Consider the following 27,702-nt stretch of genomic DNA (forward strand, 5'->3'; position numbering starts at 1 on the left):
CAAAACAAGCTATCTTACAAAGGCTATATAGTCAAAGCTCTTGCATGGGGGAGCTGTTTTGTGGCCATGTGTCTTTTTTCCCGGACTTGTCAATGATGCTGTAATAGCTCATGAGGCACATCCTTTCCCTTTTCTTCACAGCAAGACCTCTGTGCTTAGAAAAAAGAAAGTGTCTGTTGCCTTCCTCTGCTGCTGTTTGAGCTCCTTTGCAGCTGAGGGTAGGTGAGGAGACTGAGAGGACACCACAAAATGATTCTTATTGCTATTGTCTTTTGTATTTTTAAATAACTGCAAATGCTGATGGACAGAACAAATTCTCTTGTAACAATACCAATATTTTAAACTAAAATTCACTCAGTTATTAGAAGTATTTATTCTCTTGTGAATATTTTCTTACTGATGTATTGTCTCAGTGCAGATCATGCCATGTCCTGGTGATATCCAGATTTCAAGCATACATTTTGTTTTGGGATTTCTGTCTATCTCTTTCTCTGGGTTAGTCTGCCCTTTTTAAATATACACTCTATGTGAAAAATATTTTTCATTTGAATCTAATGTTTTTCCCAAGTGTGTGTAACGAGAGAAGTACAGAAGACCAAGGTTGTGTCAGAATGATGAAAAGCATACCATATCATGTAGCAAAAACATGATCCCAAATTTGAGAACGTAATCTTCCAATCCCCCCTCAGTCCCATCAGGTGTCTCTTTCAGTAAGACAATGGAATAAAATTTGAAAATATACATTGACTTGAGTTGAGAACATTCTACAAGGAGCCTGACGTCTCTTCTGCAGCACAACCCACCCCCCAAAAAAACATATTCAATAGTCAATCATTTACAGTGCATGGCATTCACCTCATAAATGTCTTTCTAATGAAATTCAAGCCGACAATACAGTTTGCATTGACAAAAACGCAAATGTGAAGCAAGCCAGACCACGAACACAACACAAGGTCGGAGGCTTTGAAGGGCTTGGATAATTGCATGTGTCAGAAAATCATGGCTGATGATTCCATAGTGATAATATATAAGGAATTATACGTCAACTAAAACATTTGAAGGATTTTTACCTCCTGATTTCCCAGTAAATGTATCCTATGAACTCTTTCAAATAAAGCAAATTGCCGTCATTTTAAATTGAGAGGTGTTTATTCTAATTGTCACAGTCCTGTAACTCTTCCACATGAGTCAATTCCACCATTATGCCTGACAGTAAATACGGAAGGAGCACAAGAAGCTTTTTACAGGAAAGTAGACCGTCCACACATATTCTGACCATTACTGGCAACATCTACAGTCAATTATTTTAATTGCATTGTGAATATCTTACATGCAACAGTTTACTGGAGAATTTAATTAGGGTGCTTCTTTTGCTCTGCCCTTCTGTCTATTAACCCTCTAATGTAACCGTGACTAACACAATGAGTCATTGCTAAAGTATGACGTGAAACAAACGAAATGGGTCAGATCTCAGCACAGGTACGGGACCAGCTGGACCACCTGCATCACACCACTAGCCGTCCTGCCGCGTCAGAGACCCAAGCAGCCACGCTGGTTCCGAACCTTGCCGTATTCTGGGTCGGGAATCAGGCTAAAGCCCCCCCCCCCCCAGTGATCCTCTGGGGAGCCAGGACAATGCAAGGCATTTCTGACTGACTGTGACATTCATTTTGAGCACTCCCCCAAGGCCTTTCCCACAGATGGGTGACCTTCATGATCTCCCACCTGACTGGGAGAGCCAGAGCCTGGGCCACGGCAGAGTGGGCACGCAATTGCCCGCTGTGCTGCTCCGTCACAGACTTCCAAGCCGTCCTTCAGGGAGTCTTTGATCCAGCCTGTTCGGACCAGGAAAAGGCCCGGCAGCTAAGCAGCCTGGAACAAGGCAAAGACTCCGTGAGTGACTACGCCATCCGCTTCCGCACTCTTGCGGCAGAGAGTGGCTGGAACCCCACAGCGTTCTATGACGTCTTCCTCAAGGGCATGGCGACGCCCATCCAAGAACTGCTCGTCCCAGTTGACTTGCCTCCTGACTTGGACTCCCTCATCGCCCTCTCCATTCGGACGGATCATCGGCTGCAGGAGGTCACGCAGATTCAAAGGAATATTATTTTTGCCTGTGACATGTCACTTTCAAGGATATATAATGTCTTTATTTTAGAACATTAAATTGGATAGGACTAGAGACAAGCAGTTGGTATTCATGCATTTACTTTATCTTACAAATGGACATTGCCAGTTACAGTACTGTGAAAAAGTAGTTCTCAAATTATTTTTTTCCCCTCACATTTTCCCCACTTTAATGTTTCAGATCGTCAAACAAACAAATAGGGGACAATAACTGTAATCTAAATGTAATGCATTATTTTATTTACTAAGGGGGGCGGGGAGACCATTTAAAACTACCTTGCCCTGTATGAAAAAGTCAGTGCACTCCTTGTTAAATCATGAATTAATGGTGGCAAATCAAATTTTTGGGGAAGATTAGTTCATTTTCACTGACCCAGACCAAGGCTGATAACCTCCAGATCAGTTCAGTCAAGGAAATACGTAAACACAACCTGTCTGACAAACTGTGTTATAATGAGTGGCAGATCGCTCCCCAAAGTTTTAACCGAATGTCCGTAACCGAAAGATCACAATCTGTGCTGTGAAGTCAGGACAACGTCTAAAGAACTGCAGGCCTCCCTCGCCTCAGTTAAGGTCAGTGCCGTTCATGACTCAACAGAAGAAGAACAGACAGAAGAGACAGGACGAAAACCACTGCTGATCAAAAAGAACAATAAGCTTGCTCTAACTTTGTCATTTTTTTAGGTAAGTCCATATATATAATTTAAAGGGAATTAAGTGTAGAATTTGAATATATGAATATCTAAATGTTTATGTTTTTTTATTTTTATTTTTTAAAAATTGACACGAGGACCCTTTTGCTAGAGCTAGTCATATATAATCATTTCCAAGACTTTTGGGAATCGTGGGTAGTGTGATGGGATGGGGCTGCTTTTCTAGTTCAGGACCTGGACGTTGTCATTGATGATGCCGATGGAACTATGAACTCTGCTTTTTACCATGAAATCCTGATGGAGAAGGTTCGGCCATCAGTTTGTGACCTCAAGCTGAAGCAAACTTGGATTCTGCAGCAAGTCAACTTATGAATGGATTTTAAAAAGCACAAGAAAATGAAAGTTTTGGAGTGGCCTCTGATTAGAGTTGAGTTGAGCAGTCATAGTCGGACTTAAATTTGAAATATTGTTGCATGGCCTTAAAAAGGCAACTGATAACTTTCCAATGTTGTTGAATTGAAGCACAGAGTGGGAAAAAACATCTCCACAAAGATATGAAAGCCCATTTTTTAGGTTTTCAGGGAAGTTCTTTTTCACACAGGGTCAGGTAGATTTTAATAAAAAATGTTCCCCTTCAGCCTGTATCCCACCAATGGGCGAACGTTTGCATGTGTTGGCGGAAGAAGCGAATGTGTGTTCCCATCAGGATTCGTTCATGATTCGTAAATGGTTGCTAAACAGTCGCCTAGAGTTTTAATGTTTTTTTTGTTTGTTGTTGCAGTGACATGAAAAAAAATCTTAAAATTGTTAGCGAATGTTTGGAGAATGCTAGAGTTAGAGAAAGTTTATTGAACGTTGCGACCTTGAACGAACCCTGAAGAGAAATCAACATGAATATGATCACCATCATCATTTAAAAACTGCATTTTATGTTTAAATGAAAACTAATCCAGGACTCACCTTCATTTTAAAAATTTTAACTGAAAATATATGCAAATTGTGTATTTCAGTCCATAATTGAAAATTGATTCCACATTGCGCATCCAAGTTGAAAATGATTTGTGGGGGTTTCTTACTTTTAAAAGCTCTACATAAAAGGATGTAGTATTTGCTTAAAATAATTTTCATAAGGATTCTTTCTAAACCGAACTAAATAAAGATCTTAAATCGAACAAGAAAGCAAAAAGCAAATGCCCAATAATGATTTGCGATACAAACTGGAAGCATATGATTGCTGACAGAATGAAAGATGAAAAAAGAAAAACATTTCCCTCATTTTCAAATTTAATCCAATGTCTCTGAGGGAGGGTTGGTTGTAAAGAAATATCGGATCATTACATGATGTAATTGAATTTCATTCTGCTTTCTCCTGTCTGAGGGGAGAGGGCTGCTGACGCAGGTGGACTGAAGCCAGGGTGAGCTAGAAGACAATAAAAGGTGTATGAAGTGGCCATTTCATCTCAGCGTCAGTGTTCACACATACAGCAACTTCAGCTGCTGCCTTCAGGGAGGAGAAACTGTGTTGCCGGCAGATCCAAGGTAAGTTATTGTTGTGTTAAAGTTGCTTAATTCTTATTCTATATAGAGGCCAATCTAGAGTCCCACAAAAAGAGAGTTTTCCTAGTTGAATTAATTATGATTAATTTTATTTTTTTTTGTAGATGATCTTTTGATTATTGATTAGGTAGTTACTGAGGTCTTTACTTCATTTTTTAGATGAAGATGTCCATTGGGATTTTGCTTGTGTCTCTCGTCTTTTGCACAATGTTCTATGAGACCATCGGGCTGGTTATTGCGGTAAGATCTTTTTTTCAATTAATGGAAATTAATGTAATTCATCAGTAATTGTATATTACTGCAATCTCGGAAGTATGGGTGTGTCGGGGTAGGTGGGGGGGGGGGGCAATTTAAGACTACATTAGAAGTCACATGAATAGCTTATAATAATGTATAATAATAATAATAATAATAACAATATGTATGCAGTGCAAAAAATTAAACACATTGGTAATTATTACAATCATTTCTCATGTTTACATTATGCTTATGTGTGCGGCAATATTCAACAAATAAAGAAATTAATAAGTTTGAAATCCGAATTCTTATTGAAATGGTTCAACCTTGGGAGCTGAATATTTACAAGAACATGGAAAATAGAAAACTGGCCATCCCAAAATCCTAAAATGATCTCCTTTAACAACAACAAAAAGGACACCCCCCTGCTTTACCTAATATAACAGCAATGTATAACCAGGAGGTGAGTGTTATCTAGTAATCAGCAATAATTGTTTTTTTTAATTAATAAAATGTTTTAACAGCTATCAAAAATCTCCATATCAACCTTTGTTATGTACAGTATATATTGAGATTTGTCACCTGGATTTTTCAGCAATAACTTTACAGTAGTCTATAAATGGAATCATACCGAGTCTACTCAACAAGCTTTAAGTGGAAATCAACCCAAAAATCTTCTAATAATATATTTATTGCACCCACACCAGACTAAACATGGCATTCTGATTAATATTGCTTTTGTGGAATATAAATTAAGCATTAAAATCCACCAGTTTTTTAACCATCTCAGGAGGTGGCCATTTTGCCACTTGCTGTTGACCGAAAATGACATCACAGTGCCTAAGGGCTCAGGTAACAACTAATCACAAATCAGTTTGCAAATGTCACATAACCAAACTCAAACACAGGTTGAAAACAGGTGAGCTGTGATTGGTCGTTACCTGAACCCTGAGCAACTGTGATGTCATTTTCAGCAACAAGTGGCAAAATGGCCAAACCGCAAGATGGATAAAAACAGGTGAATTTTGCTGCTTAATTCATATTCCACAAATGTAATATTAATCAGAATGCTGTGTTTAGACTAGTGTGAGTGCATCGAACATATTGTTGTCAAGAATATTTTGGGGTTGACTTGAACACTAATCTGTGGACCCTTTTGCTTCTGTTCTGTACTGCACCCTGCAGGCAAAGGAGAAGAGGGGATGGACTCTCAATAGTGCCGGCTACCTTTTAGGTCCCCGTAAGTACAAACCCAATGTTCCACATATTGTTACACTCTACTGTTTCTCCACCATGTGGCTCATAGATCATTAATAGACAAATGTTCTCTAAATTTCAGTTTTGTAGTCGCATGAAAGGTTTAACATTTTAAGAAGAATCTAAATATTCTACAGTATATGAAAGTACTTATATTGTAGAAGCAATATACAGTACTTACCTGTCGATTTTGCCATACTTCTCAGTCAGAAGAGTAATAATCAGGAATTATTGTGGCTGAGAGAAGAATAAATGTAATGGGAACGTTCAAAAAGTTTATATTTTTCACAAGATTTGTTTATAATCCACCTACATTTATACACACAGTTTACATAACTGTATTGACCTGGTTCTATCCTTTTTTCTTCTTCTTTTTAAGCTCACCGAATAGACAAAATAATAAGTCATAAGTAACTTCACACATTCACTCATTACCATGTTGCTTATATTTGAGCTCTAAATTATGCTTGTTAAAAGCAATGGCTAGTTTGCAAACGGTTATTTATGTCATATTCTCTGTGTATGAGAGGCATGCCTGTCTCAAAAAGAAATTTGCACTCCATTTTAAAGTATTGTTGTTTTTTGAGTTCTCAGTAATATGGTGTGTTTGAACTGTTGCACTGACATGGCCAGTGAATTTGTAATGAGTCTACGAATTATTTTTAGACACTTTTCTCATATATTTATTTTTTTAGAATGTCTACGTTGCCCATTGGAGCGAGTGTGAATGTCTATTCCATTTTAGTAAATGGTTAAGGATGAATATAATAATGCCTGCTGTATACCGATACCACATTTTTGAGACCGAGTATGAGTACAAGTACTTACATTTCCGTATTTGCTGATACAGAGTAGCAGTAGTTGATAATGCCATCACATCTTGCAATTGTAATTACACTAATTGTAATCTTTTTCTATGCATGGTACCTATTATATAAATGATATACATCAACACAGTAATAGTCAATAGTTTTTTTATATGCTGTTTTTATATCATTCATTTTACGTTACATTTATTATGATACTTTACTAAAGGGGGCTTTCAAATTACTTTCTGTTGAAAATGTTAACTTGATATTCAGTGTACTGACTGGAATTACTTATTTAGCTAATTAATTAGAAATAATTATTATTATTTTGTCATATGTTGTCTATTTCTGTGCTTTGCAAGCTTTGCAATCTTGTAGTCTAGCAGACTATATATATATATATATATATATATATATATATATATATATATAGACTCCTGTTACCTTTGCATGAAGACGTTGACCAGAAATCTGTGTATTTTCACTGCTTTTAAAAAGTCAAACTTTCTTAATATATACTTAGATCACAGGCATTGTCTTTAAAAGGTCTGTCTAATAATGCTGGTTTCATGTAAATCAACTAATCTCTAAACCTTTATGCACATATCTACCTATTCATAACTGATGTGTCAAGCAGATTCACCATACGCAAAAGCTGCCTTGACCTCCAATCCAAAGAAATGCAACACTTCTATCTACTGACATTTGTTTGTCATTACAGTTATGTAGCAGCTAGTGTTTCCTAGAAAAGTTGGGCGAGATCCTCTTTGACTATGTGCAGAAGTTTTTAATCTGTTCAGTTTGTAAAATATGCTGGGCCAAATTGTATTTAAACCATATTACAGTCAACTCAACTTTCTCCCATTTTTACCGCTTTTTCTTTAATTATTATTTATTTTTACCTCTCACTGTCTCTCTGTGCAGTACCTTTATATTTCAAGAGAACTACTATTTTGCTGGTACCAAAAACACAACAACCTTGCAGAATGTTCTAACAACTAATTATGAAGTATTACGTTTTATATCAGTCAAACCAACACAAATCAGGGCTGGTTTAACACTGGTTTAGACTGGAAAATCGTTTTTTTATTTAAAAAATGCAAGTGAAGTGCATCAAAATGAACCGAATCGACTTTGTGTTCCCTTACTTTACTTTTTGCTGGTCATACATTTCTGGGTCTATTACATGTGACGTCACCGCCGTAATGCTGGTTGGTCAACATAACATCATCACAGCGTTTCAATATAGAACGTACTGTGTCAAAATAAGTCAGTTAGCATGATCAACAAGTGTTACCTTTGCATTACGAGGTATATTGTCCCCCGAGCGTAGCATCTCGTCCCAGAGACCGCCAGCGACGAGAATTTGAATCAGTTCCGCTGTAAGGAGGAGAGCCGGTTAAGACACCGGCATTGACTACATAATGATATAGGTCGTGCGCTGTGAATTCCGGCAAAGTCGGCGATTTAATTAACTTGGTAAAAACAACAGGCAGCAGAAGGTAAGGGCTGTTTTCAAACTAGCGATCTCCAACTAAAGTAAATATCGCGCTCTATGAGTCCCGACTAAATGTGCCACTTCGACTGACAGGCGACCTTTGGTTGGACAATAATAACTTTGAATTTGTAAAATCGCAGTCTCTAAATTGCTTCGGATCACGTCCACTTCCATTCAACAATCATTTCCTTCCGCCCTCCGTCATAGGGCAGTCGCGTGATCACGTGACGTCGGTGCAAATGGTCAATACTAGTTTGGTTTAGGAACAAACATCACAGCACAGGAACATAAGCACCTTACGTAGTGAGGTCAGGTCGAAAGAAAAATCATTAGGTCTTTACTCCCTAACATTCAGGATATCTATAACACTCGTTGCAGAAGGAAAGTTCTTAATATCTAGGACTACAGCAATCTGGCACATAATCACTTTAGGTACTTACCATCAGGTACAAAGAATTCAGGCTCGGACCTCTCTCTTTAGGGACAGTTTTTTTTCCCCAGACACATTATATACAGTTTATGTATTACTGTATATGTGTTGGTGTATGGTATGTGTTTATGTTTTCGGTGTGTTTACATTGTGCTTATTTATTTTTTAGTCAAGACATTGGGCTGAGAGAGTACCAGGCCACAACATGGTTAATTTCATTGGAATAGGCATTGCACTTTTATATGAATGTGACAATAAACTGAAATGGGTGAATGAATTAATTTCACTGCCAGCCATTTAAGAAAATTTCAAAATTTTCAATACCCACTTGATATAATGTTCAATAATTATATATAAACCGAATCTACCAAATGACAGAATAGACTCCCTACTTTCTGCCTTTTTATAATTGACAGTAGAAAACTGTAGGTTTCACAAAATAAAGCCATTACTCGCATGGACTATCAAACCGTGTTTATTTTGTATAAAATGGGGCAATGATGTCATCTACTAGTGATTGGGCATCAGTAAAGTTGTTTCCAAGTTTGACATTTACAGTGGAGCATAATCAGATTCTCCCCCATCTCTCCCCGTTCAAAAAAATTAAATTGACAAGTCAAAGGCAGTGAATGAGTAAACACATTCCAAAATCTTAATTGGTGTATTTTGTGGGGCTGAAATAGATTACCAGCATTTCTATTCATTTCATTGTGAAAAGAGGATTGGCGGTATGGAGGTTTTGAGTAGAAGAGAGGGGGCTAATTTGTGCCAAGGGGCAAGTGGTTCCACACCTGTTATTTAGAAAACTATAAAGAAGTTGGTCATGTGACCACATATTTTTGAAGAGACATCTAGAAAGAAAGAACATAATTGTAAAAAGAAAAAAAGAAAACAAGAATTGTGACTGACACACCTGAGAAGAGGAGTTGAAGAAGGCTCACAAAGAAAGAGAATATAAAAAGGCTGAACAGGAAAACAAAAAGAATGAAAGAAGACCTCTGAAACCTTCAAATTAAAGTTTTGTATTGAATTTGTCTTCCTTTAATATAGCATTATCGTTCGTGAGGTTAAAATGATATTTTTTACTTCATTCATCAATGGCACAATTTATGTTAAAGTTATGCCATAAAAGCACTTTTTTTTTCTAAAGCTAAATTTCATGAATTTGGTTTATACTCTTACTGTTCTATATGTCCCTTTTTCACTTTGAGCACCTGCCCCTCAAAAGATCTCTGCACGGCTCTGCCTGTTAGTTATGTGGTCAATTTGTGACTAATAGGTAACATAAACATTACGGTAATGTGTGGGTCCCCTTTTGTTGACCCACCTCACTGACACAACCTCTCTCCAATTTTCAATAAGGAATTGTAGCAGCGTTCCCATATGAGTACATTTGGCTCACAGTCAAATAGAGACTGTTGCCTCAATCTGATATTCTTTTGTTTGTAATCTCTGACATAGTAACTAAGTGTCAATATCTACATGCGTATATTACAGTATTGTAACCCCTGAGACTGGATAATTTTTGTGATTAGATCAGACATACTGTACTTGTACTACCAATAACAAGAAAGACGTAAAGTGTCATTTAAGCCATCAGTATGATTCTATGAAACTCTGGTTCTGTTGTTCATTACACAGTATATGATATTTTGGGGTTTCCTTCCTGTGACTGGTGTCCACTCTCATGCGCATGGACAGTTCTTGACCCCCTGTGGGCTCCAACAAGATGGACTATCGATGCCTTAATAAAAAATAAATACCCAGAAAATTATGTTTCTTAAATATTTGTTTAAGCCTGCTAAAATAATCAGGGTTGCAAGTACTAAGTAGTGTTTTACTGGATTTTGACTGATATTGCAAGACCCACAGAAAATTGTGTTCTATTGCTATAAAAACATGGAAACTACCAAGAGAAAGATTAGAGTCTCTTCATTTATCAGGAAAAAAACTTATATTTGTATCTGTTTCCGTTTTGCAAATATTAGCATTAGAATATAGTTAAGTTTCATCATTATTCACAAATCTGTTGCAAAAACTGGGGAAACTAGCTTGTTGCAACATGGCCCTGGTTGATCTCTTATACTCTGCTGCCACATGCTCTTCGCTGCATGTTTTTTGTAGTAACTACTATTGCTTTAAGCAACCTCTTCAGGTCAGAGGCTGCTTCAAAGTCTTCTGTATGTTCTAGCATTAAAAAAGAAAAAAAAACATTTAAAAAAAAAACGTATAAATACATTTTTGGGACCATGGCAATATTTAAAATAGTTTTTTTTTTCTGGCGTTAAATGAAGTTTAAATGAACTCAAAATGAACGCACTAATTTTGACACCCCTCCTTGGCAACACTAGTGAGTGGAACGATGAATGTTGTGGTGGCCTTGAGCAAGCCTTCCTAGTCCAATAGCACAAACTCAGATCATATTACTGAGAACTCTATCTGTAATAATAACACATTCTATTAGCATTTTGTTCAATTAAGGCCACAGTAATTGCCTTAAAGATTTCCAATGTGTGCAAAAGACAGAAAAGAAGAGCACACAGTATATATAACTACAGGCTGAAGTAAAGCATACAGTATTGCAAATTTATCCATTGGTATAATGCAAGCTGCTGTAGTGTGCACAGCGTCATCTGAAATCACTCGACTTCTTATGTCTTTTAGTGGTTGTGACAACATATCAACCACTTGGATTATTATTATTATTATTATTATTATTATTATTATTATTATTATTATTATTATTATTATTATTATTATTATTATTATTATTATAATGAAAGGGGGAAAACTGCATCTGCTGGTACATATGTTATATTTAACATTTAGCTGCTCAATTCAACTATCAGTGGCGAATTAGAGAAATTCTTAATGCTCTCAACGGCCAGTTCACCCTTTTTTGTGAGCATGTTTGTGCATATGTGAAGCTCACGTAAAGGTTCCTCCTTGCCTCATCCTGTGTTACAGGTCGGATTGATCATCTAATTCAGATAAAGGATTCACCCAGTGCCAGAGGCAGAGACACGCTGATCACTCAATGTAAGATAGAAACATACAGCTTCTGCAGGACCTTGGTATTAGGCAAGGAATTTCTCCATTGAAACCTCATTTCGCAGCTGTCATTGCATCGCTTTCTGGTCTTATCCATCCAAACATTATGTCCTGCATGTGTTTTGAACAAATATTTATATATTCTGTATATGCTGACTGATATGAAGACCAGAGGTCCCTGCTCAATGGCCTGTGAGGAAACCATGAGGGATTTAGTGTAGATGCTAGTTGAGACATTTATGCCGTTTGTTCCCTTGCTACATTGCAATTAAAAATATCCGCTGCAATGTGGACGCAAATCTATGACCAAACTGAGAGCAGCGCGTATATGTCCAGGAGGATGAGGATGGTGAGAGGGTTGGTGATGACAATGACCAGTGAAAGTGTTGCTGTAGTTGTGAAACTTTACTTACAGCACTGTAGGCTAGGTGTCATTTTTATTTTTGTGTGTTTGCGTGTTTGTATTTCATACATTTACAGATTACTGTATACATTTTCTTTTTAAGTGCTCTACAGAAACGTATGGAAGTTGCTGCATGTGTGTGTGAATATAGTTATAATTTCCTTGGCAGTATGAGTGGAGTGTGACGGCAAACTGAAGGCTGCTCTTATTGTGAAAACCTTTTTTCAAAATTGTACACATAATTATATTCTGTTAACTAGACCTCTGCCATAGTAGCAAAACATCTAGGTCAGGGGTCACCACGAGGTTCTCGAGGGACCCAATCCTAGGCTGCATGTTTAGATGTTTCCCTTCTCCAACACACCTCATTTAAATGATCAAAGTGTGCTGTGATTATCGGAGCAAACCGCACACAGTGCAATCCAAACTCTCAAATGCTTGATGTTTTATCTTTATGCGTGGTGTCTGTAACAAATAAAAATCGCTTAAAAACTAAACAAACAAAGGCCTAGTACGCCACAATATATTTTTTTACGCTGCAATGTGATGTGCTGATGACAAACAAACTACATATCCCACAATGCAGCGCAACAGCTACCTTACTTAACCTGTCAACTGTTTGTGATCATCATTCATTCAGTAATGCCATATACACATATACAAGAAGAGATGCCAAGTATCCAGCTCTGACAAAATTGTATATGAGGGGGGAAAAAGTGATTTATTATTGTTATTAATTTTACTGATTGTTTACAATACAATATTGCTTTGTATTTTCAGTTTTTTTGGCAGCAGGACAGATAGTGTTATGCATAGCAACATATTTTAAGTTTGCAATTATATATTTTGAAATTAAAGTGTATCCTGGCTGTTTGTACTCACTCACTCACTCACTCACTCAATCAATCAAAATGATATTTATATAGCACTTTTTAGGCAATGGGAAATGTAAAAGTGTTGTATATAATGAAGCAGGAACCAAACTTAAAAAAAAAAAACTTATTCGGACTCGTGCTCGCTATAGGAAATAGTCGTGCGCAATTTGGGTCTCCAATTGTCGCTAGCGACATGGATCATCACTCATTCAATGACCCAATAAAAAGTAACCTGAATCTGATTCATATCGTGAATCCGCCAGGACGGGCTCCAGCCACTGTTCTGCCCTGAAAATAACAACAACAAAAATGGACGTTTGTAGGATTTTAGCGAATCACTTAGTCAGTTGAGATCATTTTTATTTTGTATTGAATTTGAATTATTTGAAGCGAGTGTAGACAAAAGATTAGAGAACATATGTTTGGTTTTATCGACATGTTTATGATCCAGAATCAGCAAAAGGCTGTAAAACTGCAATTAAATTGTTCAAGTGTATGTGGCTGCAAACGTCTACAAACAACTCTACTCTTGTCCAGATGGTATAGATGGACACAAGATACTGGGAGACAAGACTGGTCTTGCTGGCAAGAGAGACATGGACTGGGATGAAAACTTCCCAGCAGGTTGGTGTTTTATGCATAATTTAGCATGTATGACTTTACAATATCTATCCATGCATGGCACCGCCAAATTCCATACAGTGAGTGTTGTTATGAAGAAAATGTGTCACTCTTGCATATGTTTAAAAGTTTAAAGTGGAAGTCAACCTTAATCATTTCTTGACAATAATATGGTATATGTGACCTCACTAGTCTAAACATGACGTTCTGATTAATATTAAATTTTTGGAATATCCAGTATTTTTTATCTATCTCAGGGGGCAGCCATTTTGCCACTTGCTGTCGGCGGAAGATGACATCAATGTCGCTCAGGGCTCAAGCAACAACTAATCAGAGCTCACCTGTTTTCTGAAGCTCATCTGTGATTGGTTGTTACCTGAGACCTTTGATGTCATCTTCAGTCGACAGCAAGTGGCAAAATGGCCGTCCCCTGAGATGGGTAAAAACGGCTGGATTTTGCATCATAACTCATATTCACTAACACAATATTAACCAGAATAGCATATTTAGACTAATGGGGCTGCACAGAAAATATTATTGTCAAAAATTGGGTTGACTTCATCTTTAAAACGGTTTAGTGTTTTAATGCTCTGACATGGTTTTCCTTTCCACTACATACTTTATAATATGGACTTTTTTTTTTAACAGCTGTACAATGAATTTGTCTCCTCGTTGGTTCAAAGATGTGAATGTGATTATTTGTTGATCTATTTTCACAGGTGGCCAAAAGAAAGCAGAGGAAGACATTGTCCATACTGTCATTGACTTCCTGGCATACCTCAAATTTAAAGGTATTCATATTGTCTCTGTCTACTTTGCAAATGGTTTATATGGTTTACACAAAGAAGCACACAAAAAACACCAAAAGATCTGGTTTTATTAGCTATTCAAGAGTTTAAAATCTGTGAATAAGACTGTATATGACAGACAGGTATAATGATTTTTGCCAATTTTCAAGACTTGGCATTCCATTAAGACACAAAGAGGACTCCTTCCTGGTCATCTTCCCAAGGACTGAGGAGCCTGGTTTATCGCAAAAGTGGTGGGATGAGAAAGTGTCAGTCACAGACTACAAAAAATGCAGATGTCTTCTTTGTGTTAACAATGCAAACGAACAATGAAATAATGAATGTCAGTAGAACCCTAAAAAAATGTTGTGAATGTGTCATGCGTGGGTGCTCTTTATCTAGATTCATTATTTTGCATGTAATAAGAGTCACAAATTGTAATAGGTTTTCCTGGATGGATTGATTAAAATTTTATATCAAAATTAATTATAATTTTAAGATATACATTTTAAATATTATGAAAAGTGCGATGTGTTCTGTTTACTTCAACCCTTCCCAATATTTCTTTTGCTCAAAGAATGGAAGGGTCAAATAGCTAATCAATCCCCCAAATGTGAGACTTTGGGAGGAGCCTCTGAATTTGCATGTCACACAAAATAAATTCCAGCCTTGCCCTCTCCTGTTCTTTTAATCTGGACTTCTTCCTGGATGCCAGACATTTCTTTTGTTTTTTTTTGGCTGCATGCCAAGCGCTCTTATCTCGTGGCTGCAAACGCTTCAGGCCAACATCTGGATCTTGCCTTACCATTTGTCTGCTAAGCGGGAGGCCCGAAAAACGTCTGCAGGACGAGAAGGTCTCATCAGCATGCCTCCGAATATCGGACAGTTGCACATCACAACTCGAGGGGCCACGCTGCTTTTTCCTTTTTAGCTTTTCAAATATTTTCCTGTGATCCTTTTCTTCAACCGACCCTCTGGCCGCCAAGTACAAGACTCAAATCAAAGAAAACTTTCATTATCACTGCTCATTTGGGTGCCAAACTTCTACAAACTGTGAATTCAACATTTGCATAATTTACCAGATTGTGTACAAATTGGTGCTTAACAAAATTGGGTGGAAGTGGGTAGGTTAACTTTATGTGTCCCACATTTGTCTGGCTAGAAGTTTTACATCACCCTGTGCAAAGATCATAGGCTTACTTTAGAAAAAATGCTCATAATAAGAACTGGCTGTGATGCGTGTGTGTGTTTAAATCAAAGTTAACTTCCATGTTGGAAAAATCTAACTCTAAATTCTCCAAGTGTAGCAAGCAAGCTTTATGAATGACTAATTTTAAGAGATTTTTCGTCCCATTAGTTAATTTTGCTCTAATTTCCAGATTGGTGCTGATTCCACTAGTTTATTATTATTATTATTATTATTATTATTATTATTATTATTATTATTATTATTATTAGGCTCCAGCACCCCCGCGACCCTTGTGAGGAAAAAGCGGCCAAGAAAATGGATGGATGGATGGATGGATGGATGGATGGATTATTATTATTATTATTATTATTATTATTATTAAGATCTTTATTCTTACAAACAACTTCAACGTTTAGATAACCAAAAATAAGGTCTGTGTTCTATTCTTTTTGTAATTTGCAGAAATGGGAGCCTTGCGAAGCCTGACTTCTTCTGTGACATCAGATGAAATGGCTAACCCATAGCCACGTCACCCTCTGCTATTCACTCAACATTTTCTTTTGCCGAAATAATTTTTGTTCACTTTTGAGCAGGGATGTCCAAAGTTTAGTTACTCACATCAAATGTAATATCAAAACAAATGGCAAACCTATTTTATTTAACCTGGTTTTATGCGACAGTAACTCAACTGGTTATTGATTCGTATACTATAACCTGGCACCAAGCATCTTTTCTGACTTTGTCTTGGTCAATGTGTTGTTGTGCACTGTCCCTGTTCAAATAAATGCATACCATACCATGAATGCATGTCATTGGTGGACACCCACAGAGAAAACTGCTGCTCTTCAAATGGAACATTGCTAGATGTTTGACGTTTTTGCAAACGTGAGCCTGGATATCCTACAGAACAATTGGAAAATTATGTATATGTATGCACAGATTAAACCAAAATGTATTTATTTTTTTATTTTATTTGTTTTAGAAAGAACACAAAGTTATGGGGGGGGGGGGGGGTCACCGCTCACAATCATCACAACCTCAGGCTAGCTGTGAAGTATGATGAATGGAAATAAATCATTAGCGTCACAATTGACACCATCATAAAACCTTTACTAACTGTCCATAAAATGTCACAAAGTCCATTCTGAGTGGCCCCTCAAAAATTTTGATAGCCTATAGATATATTTCCTCCCAACAAAATTAAATGGGAGCGGGGGGTGTTTCCTCAACTACAGTGACCGCAGATTCACCTATTCAATTTTTCTTTTCTTTTTTAATAATAGCCAACCCGTTTTTCTTGTGAAAGGGGATAATGGAGGTTTATCAGCATTTTTAAACAATTTTTGGTGTTTACAAAAAATAAAACACATTTTTAAAAATCCCATTTTTCCAATGCATTTCAATGAGCATCAACTGTAATACGGATTTTCTCTATTCATGGGCTGTCACATATTTTTCTGTATTTAAAATAGCATTATAATTGTTTTATACATATGGTTAGGAAGTGGGTGGTCATATGTGGCTCCACAGTAGGGCTGATGAAAAATGATGGCCGCCTCCATCATTTCCCAACGGAAATCTCTGTACTAGAATAATCACCAAATCCGACTTACCTCACAGACTCAGACAAATTGTCAGAGAAACTGGAAGTTCACAAAACAATTACTTGTTGTTTAGTTTCCTACTTGATGGTGTGCATGTACTGCATAGATTATTAGTATCCAAACAAGTGAAATATATATGTATATATATATATATATATTATATATTATATTACATATAATATGGTACCACAATGAACAAGTGATCTGTCTCGCAATTTTGAGATTGTGGGTCAGAATCTTAGATCAGCACTCTTGTGTGGAGTTTGCATCTTTTCCCATACTCGTGTCCATGTGTTTTTTAACAGGTGCTCCATCTTCCTCCCACTTTCCAAAAACATGTATGTTAGGTTATTTGAACACTCTGGTAGATATGAATATTAGTATGAATGATTGTTTCTACACATGTGTAATTGCAATTGGCAGGTTGCTAATGTATTGAATTATATGCAGGTTTATGATGATGGATGCAGGTGAGAAGGCGGGTGCACCGCAGACAAATGGCTCTTCTACATCCAATTTAGATTTCAGATTTATGAAGGCCACTTTGTCCAAATCCAACATTATGGTTTTTTTGCAGTAGGTATCCAATTCTTGAATTAAGTTAAATTCTTGCTCCCTACTTCTTTCTTTTCCAAATTATAATGCGATCTGCCTGAACTTAAATTAAAAAAATTCCCATCTACAACAATAGTTACCAATATTTATATCATATTTAATTTCTGAAATTAAATCCTTAACCGCATCACAATAGACCTGGCTTTTCAGCAAATCTGCATTAAATTTCCAATAAACATTTCACTTATTAAATGTAATATCTGGTTTTAATTTGAGGGATAATAGACAATGATCAGTTAAGGGCACGGTGGATAAAATTATCTCTGAGGTATGGTAGACCAATTCTGGGGCAGCTAACCATAGGTCAATTCTTGATCTTACAGATCCATTAGGTTTCTGTCTAGCATTAGGATTTTTAGACTTCCAGATGTCAATCAAAGAAAATGAATTACAAAATTCAAGCAAGGTGGTATTAAAGTGAGTATCTGTGAATTTTGTTGGATATCTATCTAGGTAATTGTCAGCGCTATATTAAAATCTCCTCCAAACAATATCAGATCTGTGTGGTATAACTGTCTGTATTGAGACACAAGTTCAACAATTAATTGCAATAAATTCTTATTCTGGGTGATATTATGATAACCATAAACATTTGTTAGAATTATGTATCCGTTATCAACTTTTAACACAGAAATCAGCCAGCGGCCATTGTCATCTGCTTTATGCTTAACAACATTCCCAGGGCACTTGTTAAAGCAGATGGCGACACCAACAGATAGATCTGTTGCTTCCATGACCGAAAAGGATTTTGTCATCCCCATTGCGTTGGCCAGTAGGTGGCGTCCGAGTTTCTTGAAGAAGGACACAGTGAGATTTGATGGATTTGTATCTCTGTATCTCTGGGAAGAAGACGAAGAAGACGAAGAAGAAGAAGAAGAAGAAGAAGAAGACGAAGAAGAAAAAAAAGAAGAAGAAGAAGAAGACGAAGAAGACGAAGAAGAAGAAGAAAAAAAAGAAGAAGAAGCAGACGAAGAAGAAGAAGACGAAGAAGACGAAGAAGAAGAAGAAAAAAGAAGAAGAAAAAAAGAAGAAGAAGAAGCAGACGAAGACGAAGAAGAAGAAGCAGCAGAAGCAGCGCATGCGCTGTAGGTGGAGCGTAGTTCACGTTTTGGTTATTGTGCAGCGAATGAACGAAGTATCATTACACATTTACTGTATATGATTGTACTGGAAACACATAATTATAATCACCTTTTCATTTCTTCTTCCCGTCCGTCAAACAGAAGCCGCGATGAACTATTCTGACAATGACTCTGATGACTATTTATCGAGTGAAGACGCAGATTACGTGCCATCAGGTGAGAACAACCAGCCACGATGTAAACACGGCGTCTGTGTATTTGAGTATTTATGTACTGTATACCGTTTGGTTTTAGGTAAACTCCACCTCATTAACAGTCAGGTGGCCATCATAGATTATAAGTATTCATGTGTTTATGCAGCTATCATTGGCATCAATCAAATGGGCTTGTTCAACCTAAAGCTTTTCAACGCCAAAGGTATTATTAAAAGCTTTTAAATCTTTTATTGGAACTGGATTTGTACATTCGAAGATCACAAGTAACTAAATGGTGTCAGACAAAACAAAACAAAAGTCCTGCATTGAATCTGAAAAGTGCATTTGTCGCATAAATGTATTGTTTCTGCACAATGTCACGCATTCTACTTCTATTCTTATTTTGGTGTTTCTCCTCAGATGATAATGCCAGCGAGGATGATATCAATGAGTGTGAAAAGGAAGACCCTTTGGATGAAAATGATGATGTGCCACATCCTGGCAGCGCAACCAAGAGGAGGCTCAAGAAAAAAGACAGCAGTTTGAAGTTAGTTGAGTAAATTATAATTTGTAGGTATGCTCAGTAGGATTTGCAACCCGCTTAAGTTAAGATTTGATTGATATCTTGACTTCTTCATTATTATAAACACAACACTTTGTTGCTTTCATTTTTCACTAGTTGAACTGAATGCACCCAAAAGACTATCTTGCTCAAATATTTTTCACAAATTCTCTGCACCACCTGTGCATTAAAGGCATTGCAGTGTGGGGGAAACATAAACTGAAGAATTTGTGTTATTTTTGCTCCCCTTTTTTCACAAGATAAATAAGACTATTTCTCTGTACACAAACAAATCTGTCTTTCTAATATTGTTCAATATATGACATTAACAATAACAACCATGAATTTCTACACCACACCAATTAATTAAAGGAAGTAACACTCAGAGAAAATGTTCAAATTTCGCCCAATTAGCAATTAACAAAAGCCATAATCTCCATTGGCTCTGCAGTAGGATTGGCGGGTTGGTTATCGTTTTTTTCTTTAATTAGACAGCACCTCCCCCTCAAAATAAGCAGAAAGCTGCGCGTAAACCATGTGCTTTAATACTTGATTCTTGCAATGGTTTTACGTTGTGAAAAAAGTACAATAATTGTCCTTAATATTGAATACAATTAATTTTAGCATTTTGATGTGGATTTGGACAACAGTTTCTCATGATGTGACATCTTAGTGTGCACCCCCTTTCATTAATACTGTGTACTTGTGATTCCCACACTAATTCAAAAGTTTGGGTTCACTTGGGAATGTCCTTTTCTTTCTTTCAAGAAAAGCAATCACGTATATAGATACTTTATATTCATATATGCTACCTATAAAATGGTTGGCATTTCTTAGTGGTTTTCTTTTAATGGTGAAGCCAACCCAAACATTTTTATTACAATAATATGTTCTATATACCCAAAATAGTTAAAGCACAACATTCAGAATAATATTGTGTCTGTGGAATGTGAATTAAGTCGTAAAACCCACCCATTTTTATCAATCTCGGGGGAGCCATTTTGCTACTTTCTGTCTTGTGAAAATGACAACACAGTTGATCTTTTTTTTGTTTTTTTAATACAGTGGACCCCTAGATTTGCATCGGCTCGGTCTTGTTGCCATTTTCAGTTCTCTATTATCTTCTACAGGAAGAGGTCAAGACGAGTGCTGAAAGTAGACAAAGAGGAGAAGAACGGAGGTGGTACTGAAGAGGCACAGCCACAAAAGGAAGATGTGGAAAAACGGACACAATTACAGAATAATGACGACGCTACACAAAAGAAACAATCTGATGACCTGTGGGCTCGTTTCTTGTCTGATGTTGCCCCCAGACCCAAAGCATCGATGGCCGATCCGCTACCTAACACCACACCGGAGGTAAATAAGTAATAATGAACTTTAAAATTAACAGCAACTGTTTATTGTTTTGAAATCAATCACCAATAAGCATAATCTTTGCTGTGCAGGTCCCAAGCTACTCTTAGATTAGTTGTTTTATTGTAACTTGGAAGAATGTGTGTCACACACTAAAAGTGAGCTTGAACTGTAAACAAAGAAAAAACATTGTATAGATTCAGTGAGAAAAACAATTCTCAGCCTCCCCGGTAAAGGTCAGGGGTGCTGACGAGGATTCATAAAGTTTCCTGGGACGTCTCTCAAAGTTGCTCCCTGCTGTGCAGTGTGTACACGTTTTGAGCAGGCACAATAATGCTAATATTGGAAGAAGAAAACATTTTTGCTATGCAGCATAATAAATATCATTTCGATATCCACATCATCAAATTTTATGTAGAGTAATGTTATTACATACAAGTAGCCTAAAAGTAATTGTAAGAAATATAGAAAATGACCGAACGTGCAGCTAAACATGCGCAGCGGCATAGATGTCCGCTGTGACTTTGCCTTATCCTTTGAAGATGAAGCTATTTTAAGCACAGAAGTTACTCAGCGTCAGTTGTGTGGTGCTATCTTCAAAGCAACAGTAGGTATTAGGGGTGTGCCAAAACATCGATTCTCATAAGAATTGCGATTCTCATTTAGTACAATTCAGAATTGATTTTAAATGTCCCAAAATAGATTTCATTTAAATTATTTTATACTGTCTTCCCTTTGTTTGTGTGTTTCTTTATTGGGAGCGCGCTGTGTGGTTCTACGCGGTCTGATACACTGTTAAGTTGTAGCCATATTAGAGAGTAGAAGGAAAAAGTCACGATCAAGTTATTTCAATAAAAGTTTGTTTTTTTTGCAGCGTGGAGCCGTTCTTTTGAGTGATAAAAGTGCCGCGAGTAGAGCACTAATTAGAGAGTCAGACTGGAGTAGATCATTACAATTGCTTGAACATCTATAAATCGAAGCAAAAATCAGTCAGTCAAATCATTTTGAATCAAAAATCGCTCTCAAGCGAAAATTGATTCCGAATCGAATCGCACACCCAAAAATCGGAATTGAATCGTGAGACATTTAAAGATTCCCACCCCTAGTGGGAATGTTGGCGGTCGCCGCCCTCAAATACAGGCAACACAACAAACCAAGTTCAATCATTTGTACGATTATTGTGGAAAGCGTGCAAGCACATGTAGCATTAACTCTTTGACTGCCAGACGTTTTCAGAAAAGGGATGCCGTGGGTGCCAGCCGATTTAAGCATTTTTGACTGATCTTTCAAGGTTCACAGAAAATTATGTGTTTGGACTATGGAAACACACATACTACCAAATGAAAGATTGGACTCTCATCTTTCATCAGAAAAAAAGTTTGTTTCTACCTTATTCCGTTTTTCAGTAATCAACAATAGAAAATGGTTAGTTTCATCTCTGTTTTGAAAAAAAAACGTCTTTTAACGTCTTTGGCACTCCTCCATATGATTTTACTAAACGTTATTTAACGTTTTTGGCAGTCAAAGAGTTAACAGTTTAGAGTAGACTTTACTAGCGGTGCAGCTGTCACATCCACATTGCACTCATGATGTTTAGCACTGTATGTAGCATCATATCATGGAAATTATAATATTTACATTTTAAGGCATATTGGAGAACAATTAGTTTATTTTGGGTATTGCATACCCGTTAAAACACTCAAGACTGTAAACTAGTTCACTGTGGTATTTTACGTTTTGTTCTACATTTGTTGAACTGTTGAGTGAAAATGTTTTTAATATTTTTCTAAGGTCATATTTTTCATTTGATATTAAAAATTCACATCATCCGTTATGATCTACTCTCTAGTTTCATTAGCTTTCAGTACAGATGCTTTAAAACTGGCACTTTTAAAAAGTAAATCATGTTATTTGAGATTGGACAGAATAAAAAACTAATCATAATCTTCTTTTCTTTTTTTTTGTCATATCACCCAGCAATGAATCAAAAGGCAGTCTTTTTGAGCAGCAGTTATTGTTTCAGTTGAACAACGTTGTAATTTAATATTTTAACTCATTCACTGACATAGACGTCAAAAATTCATTTGAACTATTTCTATTAGTTTAACATTTTTTCCACTTTTGTTAACAAGAGTATGAAAACCTATACTGTTTTTTTTATTGTACATTTAGAACAGATATAAAATGTGTGATTAATCGTGAGTTAACTAGTGAAGTCATGCGATTAATTACTATTAAAAAATGTAATCGCCTAATTAAAAAAAGATTATTAAAAATTAGGGGCATTAGGCGATTAAAATGTGGAATCGCAATTCTAAATGTACAATAAAACATTTTTCTAGGTTTTCATACTCTTGTTAACAAAAATGGGGGAAAAAATTAACTAAGAGAAATAATGATAAATAATGACTTTATGGAAGTGAATTAGTTAATATGCCATGTTCCAATTAATGTCTATGCTGTGGAGGTGTTTTTCAACCTGGCAGTAGCCAGAATGATCATTGTGAATCAGTCAAAGGTGTTCTCCGCAATATCAATATCAATATCAATCTGGGACTGCTCCAAGGTGATCTGTTCGGGAAAGGCGGGCCATTCCGTACAATACTTCAAAGCTGATTGAGCAATGCGGACAACTTGTGCACGTCTACCAAACTTTTGTTTTGACCAATTACGGCAACAAATGAAAATGTTGCCTTTGTTGTTGTAGTAGGTAAAAAAGAAAAAAGAAAGCACAAACGTCTTTATCAGCTAAAAATGCACGAGTCTCCTCTAGCTGTTCTATAGTCAACAAGGAAACTGCGAGTAATTCTGCGAAAAACACCATTAATTGCAGCGTCCATGCGTTCGTCCATGTTTGGGTTGTTTGTTTCTTCTTGTTTTCATCACAGTCGCATATCCCACCCCCAAACACAATTTTGCTTTGTGTTGGTGAGACTCAGCGGGCTCGGTACAAGATGGATTCTCGGAAGTTTGTGAACTCACAAATATCGCGAGAATTCACCTTGCAGTGCAAGGTTAGGGTTTTTTTTTGTAACCGTAATCGTATGTGCTTCTTGAGTTTCTAAGAAACTGTTTTTCTTTTTCCTCAGGCTCTTTCTTCTGCCCCTGGTGTTTGTATGAGAAGTGAATCACAGGAATCAGATCCAGAAAAAGTCACCATTGTTAAAGTTTTTGATTTTGCTGGAGAAGAAGTCAGGTACAATATGTCATTATCTCACTAAGGACATGTAGGTTTTTTTTAAAAACATAGACGCATTTCTTGTTTCCAAGTTTTTTGTTGTTTTGTTAGTCTTGGTCTTATCATGAATCCAAATTGGTTTTCTGCTGACTTTTTCTTTGTCTCTTGCTTTGTTAGGGTCAATAAAGAAGTATTAGCAGATTCCAGAGAAGCGAAGATACACCTAAAGAGCCAATGTACAGAGAAGACAGTCGAAGAAAATCCCACATCTTCCAGCCAATCAACCTGTCCTAGCCCCGAGTATGAAGAACCACACAATCAGTTACAGTTGTTAATCGTTATTTATATGTTATTAGTTCAGTGCACAAATGCGTGGTAATTTGGGCATTCGTTCGAGTAAGCGTGGCAAATAAAAAAAGAAATCCACAAATGATTGGACTTGGATCAGATGGTGTGACATCACTGCAACCTGCGTTTTGTTTACATGGTAACTGTTAGGCATGAGTGCACTTTTCACAGCTTACAGATTTAAACCATGTAGGAACACCAGTAAAGTTGACGCATCTTGGGGGTGGCATGGCTCAGTGGTAGAGTGGCCGTCTCCCAACTCTGAGGTTGTGGGTTCAATCCCATGCCATTTTAACCACATTGAAGTTTCCTTGAGCAAGATTGAACCCGCAGTTGCTCCTGATGCTGCGTCATCTGTAGGTGAATGAGTAGTCGAACGTAAAGCGCTTTAGGAGGCCTTGTAAGGTGGAAAAGCGCTATATCAATGAAGTACCATTTACCTTCTTAAAATAGAATTTGTATGGAGTCTATACACGTGAAAATCATACCTGCTGTGCTTTTGACAACCGCACAAGTCGCCAAGCTGCGCGAGACATTTAGAAATGATATGCCATCATTTAGAAAAAGAAAGCAAAACGCGTACATGTTTGTAATCCACATGAAAATCGCCACAGTTTAATACGATGAACTTGCCAGACGCACATCGACAGTCTCTGTAGCTAGCTACAGTACCAAATAGCATTTAGGCTTTAGGTTTGCCACAAAGACTATTTACTACAGTTTTACAAAACCAAAGTGTTTGAAAACTGAACCACATTCCACTGTTGGCAACAATGCAACACGTGATTTGACTTGGGTAAGCCATCAGTAACTTAAAAGAACAACTTTTGTGTATTTAGAACAATGCAATAGCAATGCAGTTGCTGGTTATTATAATATGTTTTCAAATAGTTGAATGTCTGGCTTGGTAAAACGCTTTGGACAGCATATGGCGTAAAGCACTATTTAAGTATTCTCCATTTATTATTTAGGTCAAATTTGATTAATTTTCTAGGAATTACCTGTATATTTTTCCTCAGAAATATGTCATATTAAGATACGAATCCAACTGGAATTCATAATAATTCATATTAATGTTGTGAATATATCTCTGTGATTTTTCTAAGAGTCAACATGCAGTATACCAACCTAACCGAAATCCGTGAGCATAAAACAGATACAAACCGAACTGTGGATTTTGTGAACCATTCAACCTCTAAAAATTATTTCTCTACATATGCTTGTATCAATTCTAAAGTGAAATGTCTCCATTTTGTGTTAGCAGTTCCAAACGTCCAGCAGGGATGTCCGGTTTACTGAGTCGTATGGGGGGAAAGAAACCAAAAATGAGCACACTGGAGAAGTCAAAGATGGACTGGGATGCTTTTAAATACGAGGAGGGTATCAGTGAGGAGCTGGCAATCCACAACAGGGGTCGAGATGGGTAAGAGACCGTGATGATGTGTAATCCCTAACTTTTGTTTTAACTAGTATGAAATAGATACAAATCCCATTTTCCTGTTTTGTGTGTTGACCATTTATCAATTGAATGTTTAACATTGTATGGGGTTGGAGAATTAATTTACATTAAATGTCTGAAAATTACAGTTACAAAGGTCGATTTATGTAGAAACTTCATTTCAACAATGGTATAAATTTTGTTCAGAATAATAGCAGTACGTGAAGAGTAAATCTCAAAATCCTTATATGGCTTTATTTCCATTCCTGGAAATATATTGTCAACTCTGCACTTTCCCAAAAAATGAATCAAATAAAATTAATCAACTCACCTAATTATTGCTGCGCCGAAAGTGTAGAAAAATGAAGATTAGCGGTCTCTATTTCATTTCCTAAATCTGCCATTTACTTTTTATGTGCAAACTAAAAATGCTTGAATCTTTTGCTGAACTGCAACTACCTAATATTTTGAAAACACGGGTGTTGTTGAAAACATGTGTTTACAGTTATTCTGATGTATTGAAATTGATCCATAATCCTTAAAACATGGGCCCAAATCCAGACACCATAATCCACCCCAACCCGGAAAACAGGATTGGAAATATCAAAACCGACAATAAGCATCTCCTTCATATTTTTATGATACAGTATTTATTTTATCTTGTTTTGTTGTTCTTCACAAGTCTTGGGACTTACTGGGCTAACATGGGAACTTGGGTATTGTATATCTTGCCATATCATGTGGAAATGTGCATTGGTGTGATGTATGGAATCTGCCCTGAAAGTGACGTTTCACGTTCATGGAGGCGGCCTCTGTAGCCGTGTAGCCCCACCTTTGCACGCATCTTGATGTCCTCCTCCATTAAATACTGACTACGTTGCCAAGGCATTTGACACTGTACCTTATCCTTTCTCTGTAGAAAATTGCTCTCATGGACTTTTCTTATATTCTTTTCTCTGTGAAGGTATGTGGAGCGGAAGAACTTCTTGGAGCGTGTTGATCACAGACAGTTTGAGATGGAGAAAGAAGTGCGTCTAAAAAACATGAAACATTCCTCTTAACAACGGGACTATAAAGTTCCTCTGTAAAGTGAGCTCCTATCCTCAAGTACATTTCATTATTCAAATGTTAATTGTCTGATATCAAGGCCAAGATTTCTCTCTGTTCTACAGCCTTTATTCAGTGAAGATGAAAGCCTGTTTTTGTCAGTGAACGTTAATCTGGTTTGCGGCAATGGAAAATCTACAAACACAATGTCAAGTCAACCCAGCTTTGTTATGCGGTTATGTTTGTCAGTGATTATTATGTGTTTGGAATAACTATTTGACTATTTCATTAAATTTAATATTCCAGTGTACCCTCCACCTCCTAAAATTGTGAATAAAGTAACATGTTTATCCAGCTTTTAACAGACCTGTTACGAATTGTTAAACTGATTTTGAAGTTTTGAGTCCCTACCATAAACCCAATATAGCCTCCATCTAATTCTAAAGCCTTGCGCCATTTTCTCTATGTTCTCTTTGTGCTATATGTTGAATAATTGTAACATGATTTGGAGACGGGTTGACCTTCATTGACACTTACTGGCTTGTTCTTGTTTAGGGCAGGAAAAGTGTCTCATCACTTAAAGATGTATAAAAGCTTTTTTTAAAATGTATTTTTAGTTTTTATTATCACTTCAACAGTATTTCACAGGTACTTGCGTGCCTTTATGGATTCTCTCTGGGTAGGCCTACCCTTACTTTCTCCTAAGGCAGGGGTGCCCAAGTTCGGTCCTCAAGAGCCCCTATCCAGCCTGTTTTCCATGTTTCTCTCCATTAACACATCTGA

The 27,702-nt window shown here is 36.8% G+C and overlaps 2 protein-coding genes across 8 annotated transcripts in view; both read left to right on the plus strand.

Moving 5' to 3' along the window:
- gal (galanin/GMAP prepropeptide) overlaps positions 1–16,279 on the plus strand; it is a 29,020-nt gene extending 12,741 nt beyond the window's left edge. Inside the window, exons 2-8 of one of the 2 annotated variants that reach the window (XM_077567585.1) lie at positions 4,159–4,319; positions 4,497–4,577; positions 5,760–5,814; positions 11,536–11,607; positions 13,435–13,521; positions 14,238–14,309; positions 15,958–16,279. In XM_077567585.1, coding sequence (XP_077423711.1) covers positions 4,497–4,577; positions 5,760–5,814; positions 11,536–11,607; positions 13,435–13,521; positions 14,238–14,309; positions 15,958–16,019 — 429 coding nt within the window. In that variant the 5' untranslated portion in view covers positions 4,159–4,319 and the 3' untranslated portion in view covers positions 16,020–16,279. Of the gene's footprint in view, positions 1–1,976; positions 4,320–4,496; positions 4,578–5,759; positions 5,815–11,535; positions 11,608–13,434; positions 13,522–14,237; positions 14,310–15,957 lie in introns of those variants that run through there. The other variant, XM_077567586.1, reaches the window with a different exon arrangement.
- Positions 16,280–18,723: 2,444 nt separating this feature from the next.
- cfdp1 (craniofacial development protein 1) lies at positions 18,724–27,281 on the plus strand. Of its 6 annotated transcripts, none has more exons than XM_077569588.1 (9): positions 18,780–18,799; positions 18,938–19,012; positions 19,091–19,213; positions 19,411–19,537; positions 20,683–20,911; positions 23,998–24,104; positions 24,264–24,386; positions 25,696–25,857; positions 26,837–27,281. In XM_077569588.1, exons 2-9 carry the CDS (start codon positions 18,946–18,948, stop codon positions 26,931–26,933), a joined length of 1,035 nt encoding a protein of 344 aa, XP_077425714.1. In that variant the 5' UTR covers positions 18,780–18,799; positions 18,938–18,945; the 3' UTR covers positions 26,934–27,281. The 6 variants fall into 6 exon arrangements, with proteins under 6 accessions (XP_077425718.1, XP_077425714.1, XP_077425716.1 ...); XM_077569590.1 differs by lacking the exon at positions 18,780–18,799 and having other exon boundaries at positions 18,808–19,012; positions 26,837–26,961; positions 27,026–27,281; XM_077569589.1 differs by lacking the exon at positions 18,780–18,799 and having other exon boundaries at positions 18,808–19,012; positions 26,837–26,961; positions 27,045–27,281.
- The last annotated feature ends 421 nt before the right edge of the window (positions 27,282–27,702 follow it).

Source organism: Vanacampus margaritifer, chromosome 6, assembly GCF_051991255.1.
Source record: "Vanacampus margaritifer isolate UIUO_Vmar chromosome 6, RoL_Vmar_1.0, whole genome shotgun sequence".
In the NCBI taxonomy this organism is placed as follows: domain Eukaryota; kingdom Metazoa; phylum Chordata; class Actinopteri; order Syngnathiformes; family Syngnathidae; genus Vanacampus; species Vanacampus margaritifer.

Excerpts from the sequence above, each read along its gene's own strand:
- cfdp1 (XM_077569588.1), top strand. The coding sequence starts at position 18,946 with ATGAACTATTCTGACAATGACTCTGATGACTATTTATCGAGTGAAGAC. Across the intron at positions 20,912-23,997 it reads TACCTAACACCACACCGGAG|GCTCTTTCTTCTGCCCCTGG; the intron begins GTAAATAAGTAA and ends CTTTTTCCTCAG. Across the intron at positions 24,387-25,695 it reads TCAACCTGTCCTAGCCCCGA|CAGTTCCAAACGTCCAGCAG; the intron begins GTATGAAGAACC and ends ATTTTGTGTTAG.